This window comes from Lissotriton helveticus, chromosome 5_1, assembly GCF_964261635.1.
Source record: "Lissotriton helveticus chromosome 5_1, aLisHel1.1, whole genome shotgun sequence".
Lineage (NCBI taxonomy): Eukaryota > Metazoa > Chordata > Amphibia > Caudata > Salamandridae > Lissotriton > Lissotriton helveticus.
Window position 1 is genome coordinate 1175937528 of NC_136065.1, and position 26120 is coordinate 1175963647.

Below are 26120 nucleotides of genomic sequence, written 5' to 3' on the forward strand. Positions count from 1 at the left end.
TGGCAGCTTCTGGTTTAGTCCCTCCTACCCTTGCTTCTTCCATAGCCTTTAGGTCAACCCATTTACCTCCCAACGCTACTTCATGGTCAGTATGCCGAATTTTGTCCCAAATTTCAGTGGGGACAACTGTACCAAAAAGTAAATCTATATCCTCAAGAACGAGAGTACCTGCAGATATAATCTGACCTAATTCTCTGTAAAAGGCAGCCGGATTCTTCCGGGGATCTGATAATTGTCCTTTTAATTGCATTACTTCTGACCTTTTCCAAGGAACATGAACCCAAAGCCTGCGCCAGTGTGCCTCAACAGCTCCTAGGCCATTATTTTGGGCATCGGTAAGTGCGTTAACAAAGACAGGGGCCACCTCTCTCATTGGCATAGCTGTTTCTAGAGGGGTGGAAAAGCGGTCATATCACGGTAAGCCATTAAAGCAGACATAGCGCCAAACATTCCTTCTCCCTGTACATCGCCTCTTTTTATTTGCGACCTAAGGTCCATTAATCCGGTGGGTATCTGCATAAGCGCATTCTCAAATCTTTGTATGACCAGGGTACACATGTATTCAGCCCAGGTGGTCTGTTCCATAATCGTCCACTGGGAAAAGGTGGACCATATTTCTTTAAAGGCAGAAATATTCCCGTTATTTATCCAACATTCACACTGTTGCCTCTGTAGGTCATTTTCTTGAAGGGACAAAAAGCTGACTGCAGAGCGCAAGGAAGCCAGTCGGGGCAATTCAACAATTTATATAAATCCTGCTTAACTGCAGACCACGGGGAAGTAGGAAAAGGGCGTGTAGGGGTAAAGCCGCAGAGGTTGGGCGGATGGAGACTTGCTGTCATTCCCGCAGCGAGGACAGGGTTAGCGGGCGTGGTCGGTGTCCTAGGGAAAATCGGAAGGGATGGTGTGACAGGAAGAACAGTAAGAGGGGCAGTGAGGCAGGAGTGGGCTATTGTGGTGGGACACGCGGGGATGTGAGGCTTCAGGGCAGGGTACATTGGGGCATATGCAGGAGGGCTTTCTAGCATGAAATCAAGCAAGGAATCCCCCTTCCATATGGCTCTTTCCTTTCTCCTCACGAGCTGGATAACACTTTTGTACTCGAGCCCCATGCTCCCTATCGGCTATTTCTACCGATTTTGTCATTTGATTGAGTAAATTTTCTCTGGCATGGTCGGCCATTGACATACGTTCCTGTTTTCTTACTTGAGCCTTCTGCTTTCTCGCTCTCTGCTTTATCTTTTTCCTCCAAAATTGGACAGATTCAAACATAGACGGGTGCGTTTTTCTTTTCATTAATTGTTCCTCTAAGTTGGCGAGAACTTGGGAATTAAAGGAGCCATAAAGTGGCTACTGTAATTCCGCGTTATTTTGTTTCGTATATTTTACCCAGAATGAGGAAAACATTATGGCAGAAGGGCCATGTTTAACATACATCGGATGGCCAGGAGTCCCTTCTGGAGGAAGCGGACAGGCCGCCTCCAGCTGGGAGTCCTGTGTACACATACAACAACATAATTTCTTGAATTTACTACTGACTGGCATGCTTGAAAACAGATAACAGACACCAGCGGGTTTTAAAACTCACCTCGCTTGCTTGGCTTTTGCAAAAGTCAATAACAGCAGAAACATACAGAATAGACACCAGCGTTTTTTTTTTTTAATTCACCTCACTTGCTTGGCTTTAGCAAATGTCAATAACAGCTTGGCTTTTGCGAAAGTCAATAACAGAATCATACAGACTTGGTGGGTGATCAGTCTACCCTTACCTTACAGGGGTAGTTCTCTTCTGCAGACGTAGGGCTGTGTCCTGCTCCAGAAATTATTTGCTAGGGGACTCCACCGAGAACGCAGTCATGTGGCCCAGACTGGGTGGGGAGGAACAGCAGTCGAGTCGTTCGGCTTACCGGATTGCAAGAATCCCTTAGGTAGGGTACCTCTGTCGGAGTCTCTCCGTGCACCTCCTCACATCCACCGAGTCTGACCTTCGTGCTTGTGGAGTACATGTTCAGGCGCCATTTGAAGAACCAGAATAACCCACTTACTGGGTCTCGGCGGTGGGGGAACCGCCCAAGCCTTCCATACCCTTCATACGTAGTAAAAGGAGTCACAGGAGCCTTCGTCTGCTGGAGGAACCCAGATTTATTCAAATAGCTCGGGCTATGGAACAGAGTCCCAAGCTCATCAGAAACAAGACAGAGGAGGCTGCTGCTTTACTCCGCAGCTTACAAGCCTTTTATACTTTTTCATTCTGATGTTTTGGCTGTTAGTTCATTGTTCAGTCAGGGCAGTGTTTGCAGTTGATAACCAGATCCAGACGATGTTTGTAGGTGGTGACCTGGTCAAGGCTTGGTACACAAATCATTGTTCACTCAGTTTGATCAAAGCTCGGTCTTTCAGGTCATTGTCCACTCAGCTTGATCAAAGCCCGGTCTTTCAAGTCATTGTTTAATCCCCCTGATCAAGGCCCAGCAGTCAGACCATTGTCCAGATAACCTGATCACAGTGTCAAGGATGTTTACCAGGCTGGGAGCAGGAGATGGAAAACAAATCATTTACACAGAGTGTGAGTGTCTCATGGCTTTCTGTTGAACTGCAAAGAACAGGGGGTTTGGGTGTGCGACAGTTCCTGGGCAGAAATGCAGGCTGCAAGATGGTTGTTGTGTCAGTTAGATTTTCCTCAGGCATCAGCAGAAACAACCAGGTGGGTCGTGTGGAAGTGTTTGACACGAGATGGCAATGAATAAAGCATTGGAGTCCCGGTACAAATGATGCCGATCAGAAGAACACTTTTCCTCTGGGCTCTTTCTGTTCATCCATTTTGTCTGGTCTCCAGTGTCCTCCTGTGGTAGAGGAAAATGAAATAAAGACCCCGCGCATGAACTGAAAAAGGAACATAACACTGTGTGGGAGGGCAGGCCGGACAAATAGACGAGGATGCTGTATATAATGTGCCAGTTGGCTGTCTTTATTTAACAAAAATAAAGTCAAGGAGATTTTTTTTAACAGATATTGGCATAGATGCATCAAGCTAAAAACCGGTCGCAAACGGGCAGATTCTCAGAATCTGCCCCTTTGCGACCGGTATTTTTGCATTTGGGATGCATCATCCCAAATGCAAAAATTGCAAATTAAGGAATCGCAAAACTGCGATTACTTAAATTGCGATTGCATTTAAGGAATCTCAAATTGAGATTCCTTAAATGCAATGCATTAAAGTAAAAAAATTAGCGATTTCGCTAATAGAGGGAGCAAATTACCATGAAGTTGAACTTGATGGTAATTTGCAAAAACTTTAAGGCATGTGTGTGTGCAAGATGTACCCACATGTAGATTTCAGGGGTGCAACAGGGTGTCCTTTTGACACCCTGGCACCCTTGAAATTGCAATCTCAATTTGCAATTCTCTAATTGAGAATCGCAAATTAAGAATGTCTTCCCATTCATTCCTTTGGGCCTCTAGGAATGTTAAGAAATCGCTTTTTTTTAGCGAGTTCTTCATGCATAGCCTTTTGCTATTCCTTATTAGTGAATCCTTATTTTTCGCTAATAAGGAATCGCAGAATAGATGCTTGATGAATTTATGGGCTAGTCGTTGGGGTTTCCGCAACTGTTGCTCCAAGTCTTTGGTCTTGGATGGTCTTGGCATTCTTCCTTTTCCAGTGGGGCGTCTTTAAGTTGGATGGTCCTTCCCCGGGAGGCTCAGAAGAGGAAAGAAATAACAAGGAGCCGTCAGTGATTTCAGGGTTCCCATCTTTCAGACAATAGCGTTTCCGTCACCACACCCAGTTGGTGTTCAGGGATATACAGGGGCTGGAAGGAACGAGAGGAGAGGCGGAATGGCACGAGGGAAGGCAGTGAGGAATTAAGTGATAGGAAAGGCCGTGCACAGGGATGACAGGCGAAAAGTGGATGGGTGTGGAATAGTGCTACTATAATTAATTTCCTGTTCTGAGAAGTTCTGTGCCAGTGAAGTTTTTATGCACCCCCCCTTTACGGGCCCAATGGACTCCCGTTTCCTTACAGAGCACGATAGGAAAATGAAAATAAGAAAAATAAGAAAGCTCACTCGGCAATAAGTCTAAAGTCCCCCCCTCCGGTACACCTTAAAACCTCCCGCCACCCTCGTAGACACTTCCAAACCTCCCGCCACCCACCTGTACACTTTCAAACCTCTCGCCACCCTGGTCCCTCTTTCCCCAGGTTTGGAACACTCACCGGCTTTGCCGCAACACTCCTGAGTTGCGGCCGCTCTTCAGCCACCTCCGGTGGGGAGCACCATTTCTCGCACCACGTCTCAGTTTCCTGCCGTTCTCCTGCATCTGCTTCTTCCTCAGCGGTACAAAAGGGGGTGGTGATGGACGGAGCATCTGAACCAATCAAACACTCACACCCAGTCAAAAGATCTGGTTTTGATCCATCAACGTTCTTTAGCCCACTCTGCCACCCCAGTTCAGACATGGCTGTATGCAAATCAGTCTGACCCTGTGCCTCATGGGAACAGTCCAGCCCGAACTGCAAAGCCATGCCTTACCTGGACCGGAAACAAGCTTCCGAGGACCGGTTTCTGGCATCACAGCCATCTTCAGCCCAGCTTGCTTGAATCCAGTGGCAAAGTGAGCAAGGGACTCACGTCTGAGCATACCCTGCCACACTTATGGCGGCCAAAGCGGTACAAAAGGGGGTGGTGATGGACGGAGCATCTGAACCAATCAAACACTCACACCCAGTCAAAAGATCTGGGTTCTGATTCTTCCTCGTCTCGGTCCGCTCTGCACGCCTCCTTCCTTCCGGCTACTTCTCTCTCGACTTGGTCCGCTTGGCACTCCTCCTTCCTCCCGGCTGCTTCGTGCTGCTTGATGGTGTCACTGGCCCTTTTCACCTCCTGCGAGGATCCTCTTCCGGGGTTAGCCATGCCCCCTTTCTCTTCTGTGGTGTAGGAGTCCTGATGCTGTACGGGGAAAGGACATGGGGGAGGAGTTACGTTTGTGGACGGTCTCCTCCTGCGTTGGAATCCGGTTGAGACCGCTTGTACCGGTAAGCCTTTGAGGTACCGTGTGGGTTTATACTCTGATATCAGGCGTGCCATGTTTGATACCCCCTCACACACTGTGACTACCTGCAAGGCTAAATATTTATTTGCAGGGTGATGTGAAAGTTCTGCTAGGCTGGAGCGAGCATGAACAGGTGTCACTTCCAGATCACTTAGGATGGCAGCTAAGTTGAACTTCGTCCCATCCACCATCTAACTCTGCTCCAGTCCAGCCCTAAAAAACACAGTCTCTTGTTTATACTCCCCTTCCTCAAACCTCCCTTATGTTTCCCATCCGAGGACATACCTTTCTGCTTAACATGGCTTTTCCTTCCTCATTATGGCTTGTGCAGTGCTTAATTTGTAAATGTATATGTGCTGGGGTCCAATGTTTTGTCAGGGTGCTTTAATACCAAGGCTGCGTAGTCTTGATTCTACCTCATACCTCTTTAATACACCACCAGACACACTCTGCCCCTTTATCTTAATGTTGAAGGTTATTTTTCATCCCTGCTTTCTTCTTTTGTCACTGCTGTTCTACCTTTCTCTTTCTCTCCCCCTTTTTGTGTTTACTTTCTGCCCATCTTTTTAATTGGCTCCTGTCACTATCCTTTGTAAATGGTGGCTTTTCATTGGTCAATAGACTTAGTAGTCCCTCCTAAATACCACCTTTTCTCTTCTTGTAACGTCCCACAGGGACACCACCTGTTCCATGTGTTGTTACTCTGTGCGTTTTATTTACAGCCTCGGAGCACTATTTTCTTAGATGGCTTTTTCCTGCCTACTGTTTCAGGCTGGACACGCTCTCCAGCAATGCTTTTTTTTTTATCTAACCAGCGCAGCATGGCTCAGCTGGTATAATGGAGGCCACACCTTTTCTTTGTTAGTTGCGATTGCAGAACGTGGCTGCATGCCTTTTTTTCTGTTTATTTACTTTTGTTACAATGGCCGCGCTTTAGCTTAAAACATCTTAATCTAAAGCGCAGGTACCACAATTGCTTAAAAAGTGACGAATTCTTAAAAAAATGCATCTCCACGCCTCTTTGTTCTATTTCTTTACTTTTGAAGCAATTGCGGCACCCGTGCTTTTGCTTAAGATGTTTAAAGCTAATTAGCTCTAAACATCTTAAGCGCGGGTGCCGCCACTGTGACAAAAGTAAATAAATAGAAAAAAAATTGTCTGCTGCTTTTTTTTCTATTTGTTTACTTTTGTTACAATCGCGGCACCTGCGCTTTAGCTTTAACACCTTCAGCGCGGCGCGTATTTTCACGCTGTGCTGAAGGTTCTAAAAAACAGGCGTGGCCGTGACGGAACGGTTCCGTCATAAGCACAGCCCAACCGGCGCTCGTGACGGAACCGTTCCGTCACAAGCATCGAAGGGGTTAAACATCTTAAGCTAAAACGTGGGTGCCGCGATGGCTTTAAAAGTAAAGCATTAAAAAAAAGTGTCTACTACTTTACTTTAGAAGCAATCGCGGCACACGCACTTTAGCTTAAGATGTTTAAAGCTAATGCGCTGGTGCCACAATTCATTTCCAATGCAATTGCTCTCGTATTACTGAAAGGTTGAGTAATTGGCGTTGCATTTTTATTTGCAATGCCAATAGCTCAACCGGCAGTAATGCAAGACCTATTGCATTGCAAATGATTGTTTCTCTTGCTCTGGGTCAAAGTCTATTGAGTAAAAATAACTGAGTGCGGTGGACCCCACCTGCAACCACCGTTTAAATTTAAGCACTGGGTTTTGTAGCTTTTAAAGTACTCTGATTTAGTATCTTGTTGGGCAGATCATGAACCTGACTTAAAAAATTTTGTATTCTGAGGTATGCCTGCAAAAACATGTGATGAATGACTGCATGTATTTCACTGTGTGCAAGAACTGCCAAAAGTCAGTGAAATAGAAATGCAAAGCTTACATATGTTTGCACAAGCTACACACCTACTTCACAGGCTCGTAGGGGTGTGTTTGACTTGTAGTCTTGGAATTTCGATGCAAATGTGGTGGCCATCCATTCAGATGACGTGGTGGGTATTTGCAAACGTTCGTAAGTGCACTTCTCACACCAACCTGCACGCTTTGTTACTTTTGCCACCCTCATGTGTCAGTGCTCGGAACTGTGGTGCGGGGATGGGGGAATCTCTGATTTAAAATTTAACCAAAGATAGCTGTAACTTCACTTTAATCTTTGGTTATTTAGTGAATTTGTGCTTTTTTTTATATCATATACTACATCGAACAGTTTTCCAACCCTTCATGCGTGGACAACACCCAATGCACATGGCCCGTGTGCAGCGAAGGTTTATCCAAGCGCCTGGACTCAAACCTTTTCTTTCCCTTCCTTAGAGCCACTTCGGTTTGCTGTTGTGTCTACATATCTGATATGCTGCATGGGCTTCTTGTGTTATGAGTAACTGGCCGTTTTGTTCTGGTGTAATGAAACTACAATGTAGATCTCTTGTCATTTCTCCTGTCCTTATCCCATTCCACGTTAGGGGTGGGAGCACTGAAACAGGCCTGGCTCTGAAGTACATCCTACGGAAAGGGTTTCCTGGTGGAAGAAGGGCCTCTGTTCCCAAAATCGTCATCCTCCTGTCTGACGGGAAGTCCCAGGGCCACCTGAGTGCGCCAGCCAAGCAGCTGAAAGCGAGCGGCGTCACGCTCTTCGCCGTCGGCGTCAAGTACCCAAGGTGAGAGCGTTCGTGCGTGCACGTGCCTCTCTGCTATCTGCGCATGCTCGAACCCTGAGGCAGTGAAGTGCTCCAGAAGTAATCAGTGGAGGAAGAAAACTGCTTATCAACAATGCGATTTGGGCGCAGCACTTAAAGATTTATGAATTCAAATTCTGTATTAATTTGTACATCTATGATTTTTATTTTTGAGTAGAATCATTTGAGTATCCCAAACAGAAATGCTGCTCAGAAACTCTGTCAAGTGGTACCCCTAAACATGGCAGAGGATGGTAGTGAACAAAAAATGATTAGGAGAGAAGGTGGTACATGAGGTATTATGTATGGATAATATACTACTAACTATACATTTATAAGCAACTCACTGAGGTGTTTGATGCCCCCTGTACAGAGATCAGGCTGAATGCTGCAATAATGCACTTTTCTATGAAGTGACTTGGTATAGCCCTATAATGCCCTGGTACATTCCACCGTGTAAATCATGGATCTTAGTGATGATTGATGGCTGGGCTGCTGTACGCGACCTCTCACACTTCGCAGCTTACATCGCTGTGCATGACGTCTCATTCTTTAAAGCCTGTAGAAAGACCATGGGTAGCCCCGGTCTCCTCGGAGCCAACGCCTCCGCCGTTCATGGTCTCTGCTTCTCGAGAGCCTGACTAACTTCATCTTTCCATTGGTCCACTCCTTGTTTAGGTGCGGTCATGGCAGGAGGAGGAGAGTGGGACTGTCACATAACTATGTGCTTGTAATAAGTGATTATAAGGGAGTAGTATTTTTCTTATTACAAGCACGTTTTCACGTCGGAAGAAGCCTGTAATAAGAAAATGAGGGATGCCATATTATATGGAGGTAAACATCACCTATAAATTATAAGTCAATTATAGGATTTAAATTGAAATGTATACGTCTGAGTCAAGGGAGTCTTCATGCATCGGCTCCCATGCTGTTAACTGTGGGGTTTTGTGATAGAAGAACTCTAAATTTTTCAAAAAAGGTATTGCTCCTAAGTTATTTCAAGGCACGCAGCGAGGTGCGCGGGGTTGTGATAACTCAGAGTGCATGAAAGAGTACTCTATTGAAGGGTAAAGACTGGGTCTTAAAGCAAATGTAGATGATGCACTGCTGAGGCAATGTTGTATTTGTGATCAAAAGAGGTGCTGCACGGTTCAAAGTAGATGTTTGAAAGTTGTTCCAATGATTAGCTCTTTTTGTAGAATATATGCTGTTTCCTACTGTGGTACTTTGCCTGATCTTGGCAATTTTCAAAGTTTTCACACAGGTTCACTAGAACTTTCTCAATGGTTTATTATGGCAACCTAGGAGCCTTGATGTTTGGGAATAATACTGTGTGTGTCTATGTTGTTCAAAGTTAGGTGTATTCACGCATTTCTGAATGCCAATAATAGCCCTGCTATTTCAGTAACAGTATGGTGTGGTTCTTTCTGTCTGTTAGCTTTTAAATGCACGTCTTGTATTTGTGATCAGCACCATTTGAGGTCTGTTCAGTTTCTTTCTAGCACCGATATAGAGAATATTGCAGTGGTCTATCTGTGCTCTTCGACCCAGACTATTGTGACAGGATGTTCCTTGTGACACAACATTTGAGTTTTTGTACGGTAGTTAAAGGAAGAATTTGCTAGTCTTGCCGCTTACTTTTCTTGATCCTGCAAGGGCACAGTTCTGCTGAAATGACAGCTATCGTAACCAGTGTAGCTGTATTTTTTATGAAGATGCACACAGATTGAGGCTTTGAAAGACTGTTTCATGCACAACGAGTTTGTAGTGTCAAGATATCTATGTGCTAATTTTGAAGTTTGGTGCGTAGGAGACTGCTGCTTGTGGAGCTAAAATGTAGACATCCAATTATGTCTGTGGCGGTGGATGAAAGAATCACTGTGGGTGTATTGTACAAGGTTTTAAAGAGGGGGCGTGCTGTACTGTTGAATAGTGTTGCATATTTTCTTGAAACATGGTTGATACTTCTATTTTGAATTGTTGGGATGCATCTCAGGTGTGGCCTAGGGATTCAGTGCTGGGAGATTAACTTGAATAGCTTTCGGGAATAATTAATGGAAATTGTGAGGTTGGAGTTTGTTTTATTTTGCACAGAATGGCCTTCTGGTATTCTCTGGAGATTTCTTTGTATCTTACAAAATTAGGTTAACTTGGTGATTGTTGCTTGGCAGATTCATGTCAGCTGAATGTCTGTGTTAGGGCTCTGAGGGAGTTATTGAACAAGCCGTTGTTTTGTTGGGCCGGCTGCTTTGTGAAGGGGCAGCAAAGTCTGGCAATCGAACAATGGCAATGAGAGGGATTAGAATATCATGCTGAGAGTACTCTGTGGCATTCTGGGGATTTTGTTGAGGAGAAAATTGTGAAAGACTAGCTTAGTGAGTGGTGGTTTGTGTGATGCTTGTTAGTGAGGTTGGGTGATTGTGCTTGCACAGGGGATGGCACTACAAGCTATCCAAGGTCAAGCTATGCTGTCGATCACCAGGTTATGTTGAAAGGTCAGGTGTAGGGTGTCCATGACTTGGACTGGTGATGTGAAGGTGGGATTTCTGAATGATGTCTAGGCAAAATATGGATGGAGCAGGTTTCAGGAGCAGGATCAGTTAAGAAGATGATGCAGCCAAAGTGAAATATGTTCTTTTTGTTGAAAAACAGTTGTTTTGTTGAGGGAAGGCGTTTGGAGCTGGTTTTGTGAAGGGTGCATTTGAGGTTATCTGCATGTGGAAGAGTGGTAGTTGTGATAAGTAAGTTGTCCAGGTATTTCTTTCCTGGTGGTTGTTGGATAATTTGAACCCCAGTAGAGCTGCCTGTGAGTATCTGATAGTTGTACTGCTTGATTGGTTGCGTGTAGTTGGGGACATTTTGGAATGGTGCTTGTTAGGTTTTTGTAACTGACCTCATATGCTGGCAGTCATCAGTGGTAGGTAGTGTGAATGGTTTGGAGTAAACAGAAGGGTAAGAGGGTGAGCATGGTGGACTGAATGCATGCATGGTGTAGTGAATGTGGAAGAGATGCTAAGTGAACAAGACAGAAAGTTGTTATCTGTTCATCCGAGTGGGTGATGTAAGGGGTATTAGTGGCGGGAGGACAGATTGCTATGAAGAGTGGTGGGATAAGATGTTGTAAGATTCTTGAAGTGATTGCTTTAAATAATGGGGTAAGTGGTGGAGTGTAAGTGTGTGACAGTCAGGATACCAAACTTGTGAAGAATGTGACAATGCAATCTGAGTTCGACCAGGTGCATTGGGGCCTCTAATGTGCCTTGAGAAGCTTTTTTCACAATATTTGGCTATATACAATGTATTTTTCATTGTCCTGCCTATCAGTGTATTCCGTTGTGTGCACTGAGAGAGCAGCACATACACAAGTTTCTTCTGTGCTTGAATTGATGTGTGGTTCCAGCCATCTCATTGCTGTGTATTTTGTTGTGCAGGTGGGAAGAGCTACACATGTTGGCCAGCGAGCCCGCTGAGAAGCACGTGCTGTTTGCAGAGCACGTGGATGATGCAGTAAACGGTCTGTCTAGCACCTTGACCAGCTCCACTGTGTGCAGCGCTGTGCCTCCAGGTAACTCAACAGAGTACATCTTCATGGACTACTACACTCCAGGACTTTCTAGGTGCCATCCTGACAATTCTACACTGTTAGAATTGGGGGTCTCTGGTTGGCACAGGTATGCACTTGTGACAAGCAGGGACCCTCTCGTCTAGTCAGGGCAAAGGACTACTCCTAGAAATAACCCCTGCTCACCCTCTAGGCGGCGTGGCGCGAGCAGACAAGGCTAATCCCCAGAGCATATATGGTTAAGCATTTGTAATAACACACACAGTAATTTATCAACCCACCACACAGAGACACAAGGCTGTTCTTATGTAAAAATATACTCTTTATATTTGAACTCTCAAGCAGGATTTAGATACAGACTTAATGACTTCGTATGGTTCCAGTAACTTTTAATATGATGCCACAGTTCTTAAATGCAATGTTCAGTCAGGATGCGCACCTCACGGACCCGTCAGCCCGGGCCGCCGTGCACCGCACAATGCGTATCGGGGTGCAGTTACTGCCACAGGGGGGTGCGAGACGCACTCTTCAGCGCGACTCGGCAGCGTACAGTTCCCAGTGCACGGTACCTGTTTATCTTGAGGGTTCGAGGCGGACGAGGAGAAGGCCGGTCAGACGTCCCACGTCGCGGTGCTGTCCTTGTGTTGCGAGCTACGGCTCGGGGGCTCAGAAGTCGCAGTACATCGGGCAGCGATGCGTAGTGGGGCGGTGGCTCTCCTTGGCTACAGAGTCCGCTCCGATCCTGAAGGGGACAAGCGACGGGTGGTGATGCTAGGTGCGGGGCGATCACCAAGGTACGGGACGTACACCAACCGCACTTTGCGCCGCAGCTGATCACGTCACAGCGGCGGGGCGCTTCTAGCAGGACGCCTCACGGGAAAGCGAACACGGGCAATAGTCCGGTCTTTACGTGGCGAGCTATGGCTCGGGGGCCACAGGGTCGCAGTGCTTGGACCGGACGGGTTCTTTACTTCGCGTTGCGAGCTACGGCTCGGAGGGGCACAGTCACGGCGCTCGGGTCAGGCAGGGCCGACCTTTACTTTGCGAGCTGCGGATCGGCGGCCAGAGGTCACTTTGCTTGGCAGGACAGGGGGTTGCACTGGCTCTTCAGAGTGCGCGATGACAGGGCACAGAACACTCAGCTTTCCGTGGGCAGGGCTGCAGGGACAGGCAACCACCAGGAGCAGCTTCTCCTTCAGGGGGGTAGCGCCCAATGTTCCTGGGGCGCTGTTCAGGGGGCAGGCTCCCACGCAAGCCCTTGGAGATTGTTCACACAAATGCACAAGTTGAAATAAAGTATTCCTCAGTCTTTGTCTTCTCTCCTTCTTGCAGCAAGGCACCCACCACAGGCCAGTCTCTCAGGCTAGAGACAGTAGTCCTCCATGCAGCTTTCCCAGGTCCTTGTCTTCGGGCAGAGTTTCTTCTTGGTGTAAACAGGATCTAATTTCTTGGGAGCAGGGCTCCTACTTTTATACACCATTTCTTTTGTTCTTGTGGGCCAGGGGGGCCTTTGTCTAATCCAGTCCAGGCCCTGAGCACTTTGTTTTGCAGACTCTGGCTTCTCCTTTCAGTGAGCAGGGCAGGGACATCAGACGCTCCGCAGGAGGTGGAGCTAGCATTGTGGTGACAAGTACAGTCCAGGAGCACTCTGTTGACAGTCTTCCCCTCTCTCTTCACAAAGTGCAGGGCAGAGTCATCAGTCACTCCCCAGGGGGCAGAGTCAGCATTGAGGTGGTAGAGCACAGCCCTATTCAGAGTCAAGGGGCACTCCTCCCACCCATCCTAGTGTAATCTCTCTATTCACCACCTGTCAGCCCCAGCCTGTCTCCTGGAATTCCCCAGCCCTGTCACACACAGAAACCAGACAGCAGATACACATCAGAGCAGAGGCGGGCTGAAATGGTTAGTCAAGCAAATACTAACTTTCTAAAAGTAGTATTTGCAAACACAGGATATTAAAATAGACTTTACTAAAAGAAGTATTTTATTATTGTGAGTTCAGGCATACTACACTCGACTTTCTACCATATTCCCTGAGCCTGCTGGGATTATAGGGTGTAATAATTCCAGCAGCCCATTCTGGCCTATGAGAACAGGTAGCCTTACAATAGTGAAAAACGAAAATGGCTGTAATTCACTATTAGGACATGCCACACACATCAGGGCTTGTCCTACCTTATACTTACAATGCACCCTGCCCGTGGGCCTACCATAGGGGTGACTAATATGAAGTTAAGGGAAGGTTTAGGGACTGGCAAGTAGGTGCACTTGCGCAGCCAGCATGACAGTACCAGACTGCACGCAGGTTCTGCAATGGCAGACCCTACACACATTTAAAAGGTGGCTTCTGTGGGTGGCACAACCAGTGCTGCAGGCCCACTAGCAGCATTTGTATTTACAAGCCCTGGCACTCCTGGTGCACTTTACTGGGGACTGACAGTAAACCAAATAAGCCAATCATGGAAATCAATTACATGTAGCAATTTACAGTAGGTAGAGCATATGCACTTTAGCACTGGTCAGCAGTGGTAAAGTGCCCAGAGTCATTAAACCAACAAAAACAGGTCAGAGAGAATATTGGAGGAAGGCAAAAAGTTCAGGGATGACCCTGCCAAGAGGGCCAAGTCCAACACACACTATATTAAACATTTCTAAATTCCAGAAACCCTGTCTCTGACTTAGAAAACAGCCACATATTGGCATCAAACCTATACACAGAATCCACCACGAGTGATGCTCGTTTCTGCCTCTCACCACTCCCACCTACGAACACATACATGAAGATTTGAGGGCCAGTAGTAGAGGCAAGGACAGAGCTATAGAATAGGAACAAAACAGACACAGGACTTTACTAATTCTGCCTCAACACTCTGCTGGTCTGTGGAATGTAGTGAGTTCCTACAAGGAAAAGAGTCCAAAGTAATCGCCGTCTCTCTGGAAGACGCATGAGTTTGGCCTGCTGGGAATCGTAGTTTATATTTACTGCGCTGCCGCAAAGTGCGGTCCTCCATACGTGCACTACTTCAGTCCACACAGCAGCAGCCCTCTGCGATGACTGCTGACACCAGGACACCCAGTGTGACTGAAATTGACACACCTCCTCCATGAGCATGAATCACAAAGAGCGGCACACCCAGCTTCGCTTCCTGACACATCCTCTGCTCTCCAGCTGCACTACTGCTTCTCTTGCTAATTTACAGGGGTTACCTTTATACGTGGCCACATTCCTGGAACCTGTATTCACCCTAAAACACTGACATTGTCAACTACAGAGTTGCCCTCGCCGCCCCTCCCTGCGAAGCAGGGTCTAGGCTTGACTCACCCTACAGACCACCCCTCGACCCATCCATTCCAGAAACCCATGCACGATCAACAGCATTGCCATGGGCACCCCAACAGTTTGTCGACTCAGGATCTGTTAAAAAAGTGTTTGACCTTTCTGGAATGCTGAGAACTACTAGTCAATAATTGCTGTTTTGGGCACAGCCTATAACATACACACATATTAAAACATACTTGCAGAGAGGTAGATAAAGATTAAAACGATTATTTGCAGATGAACAGGGTATTCATTGAATACTAAAGTTTGGCATGTAGGAAAGCTTAAAATATATCATGAATCACAGGATCATGAGAGCATGGGAAGCACACAGGCCATACATATTCTGTAATAAGAACAGATAGGATGTTTTAAAATATATATTCTGCGAACATTAGCTAATTCAGCAAGCCCTGCATTTCTTGTAGGCATTTATATAAATTACAAATAATCAAATACATAAAGTGCATGAAACCGGTTAGTTTCATAAAGAAGATGGAAGCCCCATGGAGGGAGGGACGCGACCTTGCAGTCAGGGCATCAACCATTGAACCCCTCAGAGTGCTTCAGACACAAAGCAGTGTTAAATTCCCAAGACATCTGTATTCCAACATGTCTGCTATATTAGTGCATTTCATATGGTTTTTAATTCCTATAAAGCGCAAGATATTGCTACACTTAGATTTTATTGACTGGAATTTGTTTCTTTTTTTGAGTTTTATATAGCAGAAACTAGATCCCAGGGTGTCGGAGCTCTTCACATTAGAACAGTTACAATGCAGGAGTATTTAATTATGTTGCGCTACATTGTCAGACGGACAGAATTAAGATACATTTCATGTTGGATCACTTACATTCTACAAAGATTTAGCCTACAAGTGTGACATAATGGCGTTATCTCTGGCCCAAACAACTCGGTGCTGCAAACTGTACTGGAAGTACTTGAGCCATATCACGCAATCAGTGTTACGACTCGATATTAGAGACTTGCGGCGCCATAAAAAGTGGTGGAAACCCGTACTTGCTGCCTTCCCACAAATTGGGGAAACAAACTTTAAATAAAAGATTGCTTCCAAGGAAGGGTCTTGTATCTAAAGCTCACTGGCATCAAGGTATTACTGCAAGCCTGCTAACCTAGATGAAGGTCACTGAAAATAAACTGCACTAACTTATCTGTGCTTCTCTGATGCAGTATTGTCCAGGTCAAAATCAAAGGGACCTGTTAATTTACAATGAGAAAGCATCACCATTCTGCAAACTTTGGTCTTTCACAAGATGTTGTAATCACCTTTTCCCAGTGATGATTTTTGACCACAATATTCTCATGGATCTTCTACGGTTGCTGTATGGACAGGGCTACTGGAATTATGCAGCAGAGCAGTGCCAAATTACGCGTCAGGTTTGACTAAATTATGTGGCAAATTGTTTGATACTATTACTTCATTATAGTCCTTTTTTCACGTGGCAATACTATCATGGAAATTATTGCAGTTCGCCAGTTCCAGTTTAGCCACCAAATACAGAAAAAAGCTACCAAAATATGACCAGTTAACCTTTGTAAAGGACCTTCCACTGCACACCAACCTGCGTTGTCACATTTTTAGTAACTTTGGATCTGTTTGAGCTCAAAACAATTTGTTTTTTGTTCAAACTGGAGATTATGCAGCAGATCATAGGATTATGTGGCAAATGCGGCAAATCAGTGATTATGCAGGAAAAAATGCAGCTGCAGAATCCCAAAAATCCAGTGGTCCTGTGTATTGAGATCCTCGCTGACCTACACCAGAGTTTGGCCCATCACAATAGGGTTGGGCTTGTAGCAATATGCAGCAAGAATATTTAGTGCGCTATGGGAAACAGTGAAGGCTGAGTCTGGTGAACTAATAAGGCTTTTATAAAATTGTTTTTCACCATCTCCAATGATGTACTTTCGTTGTGATCCCACAGCATCATCCCACGGAGGGTACATCTAGTGAGACTTTTCATACTATCAGTTTGCAATGAGCAAACAGATGGTCTAAATCTGCTCTGTCTACGCTACTTGAATAAAATAATTACTTTCCCTGCTTACTCATACCAGAGCCCCAGATGATCAAATATTTGGCTTGCTTGACGGAGGATCTTTTTATTTTATCTCAGCACATCAAATAATGTTTGCTAAGAACCTAGATTCTATCTTCCTGGCGACTTAATCTTACATTAAACAAAAGATGCATGCATAAACCTGACAATAAAGTTGTGGCCTGCAGCACATTCATTATCATTAATGAATCCAATAAAGAAGGGACAAGCAAGACATCCTGTGCTTTACCACACGGAAATGTTAATCTTGTTCCTGAGTTTCTCCTATTAATTCAGGATCAGAGACAGTGGTTGGTTGGGATGTTGGACATCTACAATGATCCACCTCATTGTATTTTGACATCAGGAATACAAGACACAACCTTCTGTTCAAAAGGACTGAATATTCCTCTGCTGGTTTATAAATGTAAAGCATCTCTGCCATCACACACATTTATGTTTCTTCAGTTGAAACCCATGATGGGTCTAAGAACAGAAGTCTTTATGATGCATCTTACTCTACAGCACACCACTTTAATGTTTGTGTCATGAACACCGTGCTATTTTCATTTGTGGGATGACCGAGCCTGGCTGGAATAGGATAGGGTGCCACAGGGGGATAATAGTTTTATCCAAACTCTTTGTTTCCCGGAGTGTGAAAATGGATGCAGTGTGTTGTTGTGGTCCTTGGAAAGAAGAGGTTTGGGGCAATAAGGCAGATCTCCGCAGTGCTTAATTTGTTTAAAAACAAAATGAGTTCGGTCCCAAAGTTTTACTTAGGAGACCCCGCTGGCTTTACTGAATGTGAGGGTTGCCAGATACGAAGGCTGCCTTGTCCTGGATCTGCCACATATCTTTCTTCTTCATCCTAAATTCCTGTCTCTTCATCTCACTCTTCCAGGTTGTTTTTGACCTGTGCTCCTCCCATTATCAGCGCTTCCCTAGCTTTCTCTTCCTCCTACTTTTCCTCCACTGTCTTTTTCTTCCTTGCTATGGGCCAGCTTTCAATGATGAAAAAGAAGTCCTGCTCATTAAAAATGAGTGCCTCCGCACTCCCATGCAACCCCCAGCACAAATTAAGCAATGTATTAATCGCATAATTGGCACAAAGGAAAAGCTCGGCTCAGTTGAGATGCCGCCCTGCATGTAATAAGCAAATTAAGACTGAGAGGTAAGGTTAAAAATCCACATCCTTATAACAACCTGAAACAAGCATTTACAATGCAATGGTTTCGCCTTTGGAAAAGTTAGAGCTATTGGCATTGTAAATGACAACATTTGTATTTATGTGTTGGTTTTGAAAACAGATAAATAAATGGCATTGTCATTTACATTGCCATTAGCTTAATCTCTCGCAAATGTGAGACCTATTGCATTTGCACCCACACATACACACAGAGCCACACACACACACACACACACACAAAGGCACACACACACACACAGAGCCAGCCGCACACACAGAGCCAGCCGCACACACACACAGCCAGCCACGCACACACACACACACAGCCAGCCCCCCCCACACACACACACACACACACAGCCAGCCGCACACAAACACACAGCCAGCCACACACATACACACACAGCCAGCCGCACACACACACAGCTAGCCGGTCAGGTCAGGTCATGTCACAATGACAAAACGGCCCTGGGTTGTTTGTGTTTGGATTGTACAATTCAAGCTTGGCCTTGATAGTACAGGTTTGCTTTAGCTCTATTTGTAAACTGGCCTGGAAAGGAAGTTAAATGTGATATTTCCGAAAGAACCGCATTTCCTTACAGCAAGTGAACACACACCCTGTACACTTTACTCGAAGCAGATAAGCTTGTGTGATTAAAGTGAAATGTGTAAAGGATGAAAATTGTATTTATTACTTATCCAATAGTAAAGGTTTTTCCTACATACAAAAGACACAATTCATTCTCATGGTTGTGCCTTAAAGCATCTGTATTACGTTCTTAAGACCATCAGCAGAAGTAGAGACCTTAGACTAATGAGTGTAGAAGTGAGGCTAACCACATGACACAGAGGATTCATGCTGTCCGGGGTAAACCACGAAGGATCATTTGCCTTCAAAAGACAGCTGAGCTAAGGAGTCTCATTACTCATTCTAATGACTGTCAACAAGAGAACAGAAACACACTCTAAATACAGCCTATTTATGACATTTCTCTTAGTGGTGCAAACAATGAAGTAGAAAAGTCCAACCTGTCAAATTATTTAATGAAGAAAAATATTAACAATGGTTACTTTCAATACATATCCCTGTGGAAAACCTGACATGTAAAGTAACAAATAGCTTCTTTAACAGAGTAACCATCAGAAATCAACGCAAAGCTGCTGTACCGTTTTCAACCAAAGGGCTTGAAAAGGTTTAATATAAGGCATGAGCTTTTCAGAGCAACTTTGTTGGGGACCTTTAAAACTAGAACCTCAAAGATAAGTCCCTGTGCCAGACTCTGTAAATAACTGAAGAGTGCAGAGCACGAATGGAATGTGATGGCAATCAAAGGACATGGTTGGTCTACACCGTTAGCAACTGTCCACAGCGAGGGCAGAAGTGAGTACCAACAGTTCAGATGGCAGACACGTGAAAAAATAGTAATCTCAACAGCTTGACGATGGCTTCTGGAAGGTATGTTCCAACAATCCCACATCACAACAGTCGACCAAAATTATACAGATTATATAGACATGTTTCTCGTTCCTTTCTCTGCTCCACGCCGATATAATTTTTCAGGAAGAGTGATATTATGCATCAAAGAACTCACCATCACAAAACATCAATAACAGGCCTGCAACAACCTCTGGCTTTCCCCTCTAATACTGAAATGAAAAAAGTGACTGAAAACCAATCCCACGTCGGTAAAACTTAATAATGCAGTTTTGTACTCACCAGTCTGATATCCTGGGCAGGTCATGGGTTCTTAAGGAGGGAGTTGCACCAGCGTTCTAGGGTTCTGGAATCCAGGGCCTAGTGTCCAGGTAGGAGATCAGGCTCACTGTGGCGCCGGTTCTAGCGCATGTTGTTCAACCAGGGGTTTATGTCCGTAGTGCAGTGCTTGCGGGAAGGATGTCGATGCTCCAAGGAATGTGTTCTGGGTGCAGCGGTGTGAGCAGGTGCCTGGTGTGGGGGCAGAGGCCAAAGTTGTTTAAGGCTGCTGTATCTGGGTTCGAGCTCCCCCGATGTTTTAAATAGGCCACAAGATCCATCTGTGGTCCGGGAGATGTCTTGGGTGTCAGGGTCCGTTCATTTTTTTAATAAAAATAGAAAACCCTCAGAGAACGCTTGTTGAAGGTGCTGCTCTGGGGCGCATGAGGTAGGGGCGATTATGCAGGGGCGGCCCAGAGGCCAAGGCGATCCGGGAGGTTTCTGGGGCTTTGTGAGGCTTGGGGCGGGAATCCCCTGTTGTAATAATGAAATAAGAAGCCCCACAGAGTCGGAGTCGAGCAGTGGCACTCTGGGGGGCTCCTGCGCCCTAGGGGAGGTGCGTCCCAGAGTCCGCTTCCAGCGGTTGTAATCTAGAGGCCTTAGGTATGTGTAGGGGCTCGAGGTCCCCTCATTTTTAATAAAAATTAAAGGTCCCCAGAGTCCGAGGTCCAAGTGCTTAACTCCGGGGCTTGTGCAGGCTTGGTGGCTGGGGGGGCTCGAGGAACCTTGTATTTATAAAAAAATAAAGGCTTCCAGAGAGCGCTTCCAGGCGTGGTGCCCTGGGGGTTTGTGCAGTCGCGTGGGGGTCGAAAGGGCCCATGAGCATGCTGTGGTTTTAAGGTGCTGAGAGGCTCTGGGTTTTTGTGGCCGTTTGGAGATCGAAGCCCCTTTACTGATAATAAAAATAAAGCCTCCAGAGCCCGCTGTGGGCCGTGTGGGGCTCCGGGGATAGTGCGGCATGATCTGCTGGGTGATGGCTCGCCGACCTGATGTTTTTAAAAATGAAGACTCCCGGAGTCCGCTGTGCTACCTGCGGAGCTCCGTGGGGGTAATGTGAGGCTCTGTTTTCTACATTGAAGCCCTCCCAGAGCCCGCTTACCCATGGCTGTGCTCTGGGGGGCAGACAATGGCATTTCCACGGATCCCACTTGGATCCCGATGGCGGCGGCTGCAAGGGACCAGGGAGCTCCTTCGTCGTGACTGCGAGTTCAGGACCCACCCCTTTCGTGATGTCACCGGGGATACCCCTGACATCACAAACGGGGCGGGCCCTGCCCTAGCAAATACGAAGAGGAAGCTGGCTGTGCCCCAAAGGGGGCATTCAATAATTTTAAAAACGAGCCACACAGGCCTTACTGAACCGCCGCCCGCATCCTACCGGTCCCGGCCGCTCCACATCTGACCCGAGCACCAGAAACAATCACTTTCACCATCACTGGTGCCGAGACACGGACAGCGGGAGGGGGGGCGTGAACAGACACACGGACAGCGGGAGGGGGGCGGGAACAGACACACGGACAGCGGGAGGGGGGGCGGGAACGGACAGCGCGAGCCAGAAGCACAACAGTACACGGAGAAGCCACGATGAAATGATCAAAACATGCCCTCCCAAAAAAAAAAAGAAAGAACCGCCCACCGCCGCAATGACGTCACAAAGGGGCGGGATGAGAAAAATTCGACGGAAACGCCGACGAATCGCCTCGCAGAATGACGGACGCCTCTCTCTTCCAATGGCTAGCCTCCATTTATGGAGCTAGCCAATGGAACAGAGAGGCGGGACAAAACACACATACTATTCTCAAAAGATTTCGCCTCCACAAAACGCTGCTGCGCAACTGTTCGCCAGGCGAAACCTAAAAACGAGTTTACGGAATGGTCCTACTGTAAGAGCAAGTGTCAGGAAAGAACGTGCGGTGCCAAGAAGGCTGCACCCTGGTGCTTTGGAAGAGCAGGGGAATGGTTATTGCTCTGTATCCTGCTTTAAAGCAGAGGTTTGAAGCGGCTCTGTATGCGAAAGAGGCAATAAAAGTACCAAATACAAGGAATGAAAATGTACATATCAGAATTATTTAAAAACCTAATTCACATAGGGGCACTTGGATGAAAATTAAATTGATAGCGCGGCGCTCCTGTTTTTGGGGTGCGTTTGCCTGAGTGATGCTGACTCGAGTTTCTTATTTACAAATCATTTGGTTGTCAAAGTATCAACGACAGAAATATTAACTTGAAAATATCAGTTATTTCTGCGTTGTCAAGGTAAGCATACATAGGGGAGCATAGTTTTAATAGTGGAACTCCACCTCTATTCACCTTGAAGATATAGCGCAAATCGATATTTGAAACTCAGTATTTTGGTGCCTTGCAGTCAAACAAAGCTAAAAGCAGAGACACCATTGATCCCCGAATATTGGATCATCTTAGAGAACTACTAACAGAGAACATACATAATGGGAAGATATTGGCCAGAGGGAAAGATGTGATATATTCCTAAATATCATGCTGAGGGATACTCCTGTGGCCCATAGAATAGAGTGGTACACACTGAGAAAAGAGACTGGGCTTTAAGATATTCAAGTATGCAAGATGGAGTAATGAATTTAAGAGGTGCCACGTGGTGGACCAGTATCTGGATGCGGGAGACGATACATGGCTGAAGTCCATAGAGATGCATCAGATGTTCACGGTGGGTAAATCAGCAAAACAGAAAAAAACATTGTGTTTCTCAGCATTTGTTTTAGAAGTGGTGAAAATAAAAAGGTTGGTGTTAGGATTTACAGTACCACTGTAGTCTGCTTCCTGTACAGTACCACTGTAGTCTGCTTCCTGTACAATTAAGCAAACTTCCTTTGATCAGTGTGCCAACAGCATCCTTCTGATATTCCTTGCGCCATAGAATTTGAAAGCAGTGAAGGCCGCCCAGGAACCTTTTTTCTTCTCACTTCCATTTTGAACCTTGACGCGAATCCCATACGGATTCCAGTGTTGCTTTTTTGATGGTCGGGCTTCACAGTGCAGCTGTCACCAGAAAATTATGTGACAATCACTAGAGAGGGGCTTTGGCTCCGCCCACATGTTGGGAGCCAGGAGTACATGTTTTGATTGGGCAGAAGTTGTGTGCTTTTACAAAAAAGTAATTGCCCTCCACACAGCTGTGATCATTTTGTTTATTTATCCAGGGGTCTGAGTTTGAACTTTCAGGGGAACACAAATAACATTGTGATGCTATTAGAGTGTTTTAGGTAACTAGATAATGTATGGTGTTTTTGTCTGCCAGCAGCACAGATGGGATGAGGGCAGTCATTAACCCACATGGTTGTTTAGGTCTGACTTGACAGTCAAAACTGTCACCTGGGCTTTTAACCTACACCAGTATTATTCTACAGTTCTTTACTTCCATACAAACATATATAAATTCCTGTGATATTTACTTGTAATTCTTCACTTTACCGTACAACATTAATTGAAAGCTAAACCTATTGGCATTGTCAATGCTTGCTTTACTTAATATCGTGGCCGCCTCTACCTGTCTCAAGTAAATTTACGTTCACTTGCTACTTCCATGGGAGGCTCACTCCATTAATGAACTATTGTTATGCATTAAAAAAGTGTTTTTATATGCCTCTCAACCTCCCCCATAGTCCCCCCCCCCCCACAGTTTCATACCCGGGCGCCAATTCTAGTGGCACCTTTATCAAATTCAAGAATTTGAATTCCATTTGTTTCCTTCCCTTCTCTTCTTTTATATATATTTAGATTATTTCTTCTGTCCTTGCAGGATGTGTGCTTTAAACCACTTACTGTTGCAGTAAATTAACCCTGGCCTGTCTCAGTTCTGGTGTTCTCCTTCTGGAGATGTGGGGATGAGTACTAAATAGTGTTGGACTTAGACTGAAAATGAAAGTGGTCCCCATTAGTGAATTAGAAAGCTAAAAAAGATGCCCATGTTTATAAATTAGGACAGTTTCTAACTTCTGAAGACAGTCTGTATAAGTGTTTTTTATGTATGGAAGTCTTCATCGATTTGAGGTTGCGGAATGGCAATTTTTGTTTTAATTTCAGGAAAATCAACAGTAATAACCAGTCTAGTAGATCATTAAAGAAGGCCCACAAATAGTGGTGTAGCTAGGGGTGTATTGTTTTTTGGGGCTCTGTTTTTGGGGGAAGCCAGATTTGTCTGTCTGTCGACTAACACCACCCCCTGAGAACAAGTTTCCCGTCCCCCCAACCCCACCCACTTAAACAAGTCATCCGTTGGCTGACACTCTCCTCCGCTCTTACCTGCCCCCGGGCAGAAAAATTAGGGGACGTCTAGCTACGGCACTGCCCACAAACAGCCAAAAAAGCTGCCCATACATTGCCCTCTTGGATCAGCCCATCAGGCATGTCTGATTGCCCTATGGGCCAGATCGACTCTGATCCTAATCAACAATACACAGTGCATCTGATGAGAACTCCCAGTGAGTTGTCTAGTGTTAAAGGGACCACTGTTCCTCTGCTGGTTATGCCTGTCCCTTTGTACCCCTACATTTCGTTTGCTGTCCTCAACTCCTTCACACAGTTTCCTGTCACTTTCTGATTAGCTTATATGCTACATCAAGATCCATCCTCTCTTTCTGGTTAGCCTTTTCTCTTGCGTTGAGGCAGTAGAGAGGTTTTTCTGAACACTGGGAAGAAAATTGACTATTAACTATTCTAACTCCAGTCTCAGAATATTTTGGGAAAAGGCTATTTTAGCCAAAATAGTCCAGGAGGCTTATTTGCTAGTCTAACTCCCGTCCTGGAATATGTTGGGGAAAGTTAAAAAATACTCAAGTATTTTAAAAAGGTTATAAATGTAATTTGGCATTGCCAGGAAGGACTGCTCTGAGGACGCACCTGAAGGCAAAAACTAGGAATAACTCTTTAAGTTTGTCCGTGGGCTGCACTGTACCTTAGCTGTTACTTTCCAGTCTACTCTTCCAGTAAAAATCACTCTTGCAGTGCATACGTTGTATATCATGCCAGACAAATGGAAAGCCTTCAGTTTCAGGTATACCACTTGTATTGGACATAGGTAGGAACTGACATGTCCATACCCCGAAGTGTACTGCCCGGATCCCAAACTCGTCTTTAAGGGTATTAGGGAAGCAACGCTTATACAATGGTAGAAGCATAAAAAAAGACAACTAGCAGTGACCATGATTTTCCTCCTCCTGAAGTGGTGATGCCCTTGTAATAGGTTGTTGGCAAATGATATGTTTTGGTTTTAGAGAGTCTAGCGTTCAAAGAGTGGAGGATGCATGCACTTTGTGATAGGATTATGTATTGATATCACCAAATCTGCATGCAACCTGACAGGAAGTGCCTCATTAAAACCAGCATTTGTGTGTTGTTGACTCTCATCAGGATGCAAGATTGGAACTCACCCCTGTGAGCGCAAGACTCTAGAGACAGTGAAAGAGCTGACAGGAAACTACATGTGCTGGAAAGGTTCCAATCAGCTGGGTGCCACATCCACTGGACTCTGTCCGTTTTACAGGTCAGTCTTTCTTCTCTGTTCTAGGTTACAGTTGTGATATGGCACAAATAAATGTGTTAAACAGCATAAGGAAATCAGACTTCTCAGCAAGAATGGAAAAGGAATTAGAGTTGTAAAAAGAATTAATAACCGAAAAGGCAACATTTGAGTTAGTTCACGTTACTTTGGTTAGCCAGAGGCTGTGTCCCTTATCCAGTGCCCATAATTCCCAGAGTCTTCGAGTGTCACTGTTCTCTTATCCATTCCATAGTATCACCCTGTTCACAGTGATTCCACTTTCTAGACCTATTGCCCCATAAATTCCACTTATACAAATTGTATGTTCTGTATCATCTCCAACAAATTGAACGACTTCACTATGACCTGTGTGAAATGATGGGTAAAAGAACAAGGACTCCGTAGTGAGCTAGTTCCGTCTAAGTTCTTCCATTAATCTGTTAACCCCAAAACAAATTGACAGTACACTCTCCAGATCACAGCATGGCTAAGTGGAGTGTTTCTCAGTCAGTCTTCTTGGAAAGCTCTATCCCCAATCTTTTCCTTTTTCCCCGAGGGGCTTCCCTTAAGAGAGTGTCTCTGATATTCCTAGAATTCTCTAGCATTCCATTTGGCCTATGGTCACATCGTCCACCAGGCCTGGAGCTTCTACTCCCTTAATTTCCAAATTTACTAACTACTGCCCTTATTCCTTGCTTAGTATCTTCCATCCCTCCCTCCTTGGAATGCTTCATTGCCTATGGAGATGTAGTCGTGTAGGTCATTTCTCCAGCGAGCCCTGGAGCTTCTCCTCTACGCAGGCTTCAGGAGAGCCCTCTTCAGTTCGTCTTGGGCACCCAATTAGAGAATAAATATAGAGGCCCCCTCCGTAGTTTTTTCCTTTTCTGACATTGGTTGCCTGAGAGATGATTCCCCAAGAGACACTGCCTCTTTTATTAGGAAGCCCCTCCCCCTTCTGTAATGGATAGAGACAATAGTAGCCGCTC

At 45.5% G+C, this 26120-nt stretch overlaps 1 protein-coding gene across 1 annotated transcript in view; it reads left to right on the top strand.

Moving 5' to 3' along the window:
• Positions 1-26120, top strand: part of VWA2 (von Willebrand factor A domain containing 2) — a 239277-nt gene that overhangs the window by 98218 nt on the left and 114939 nt on the right. The window contains exons 5-7 of the mRNA XM_078641181.1: positions 7526-7720; positions 11170-11303; positions 25005-25137. Of these exons, the coding sequence (XP_078497307.1) occupies positions 7526-7720; positions 11170-11303; positions 25005-25137 (462 nt within the window). The remainder of the gene's footprint in view (positions 1-7525; positions 7721-11169; positions 11304-25004; positions 25138-26120) is intronic.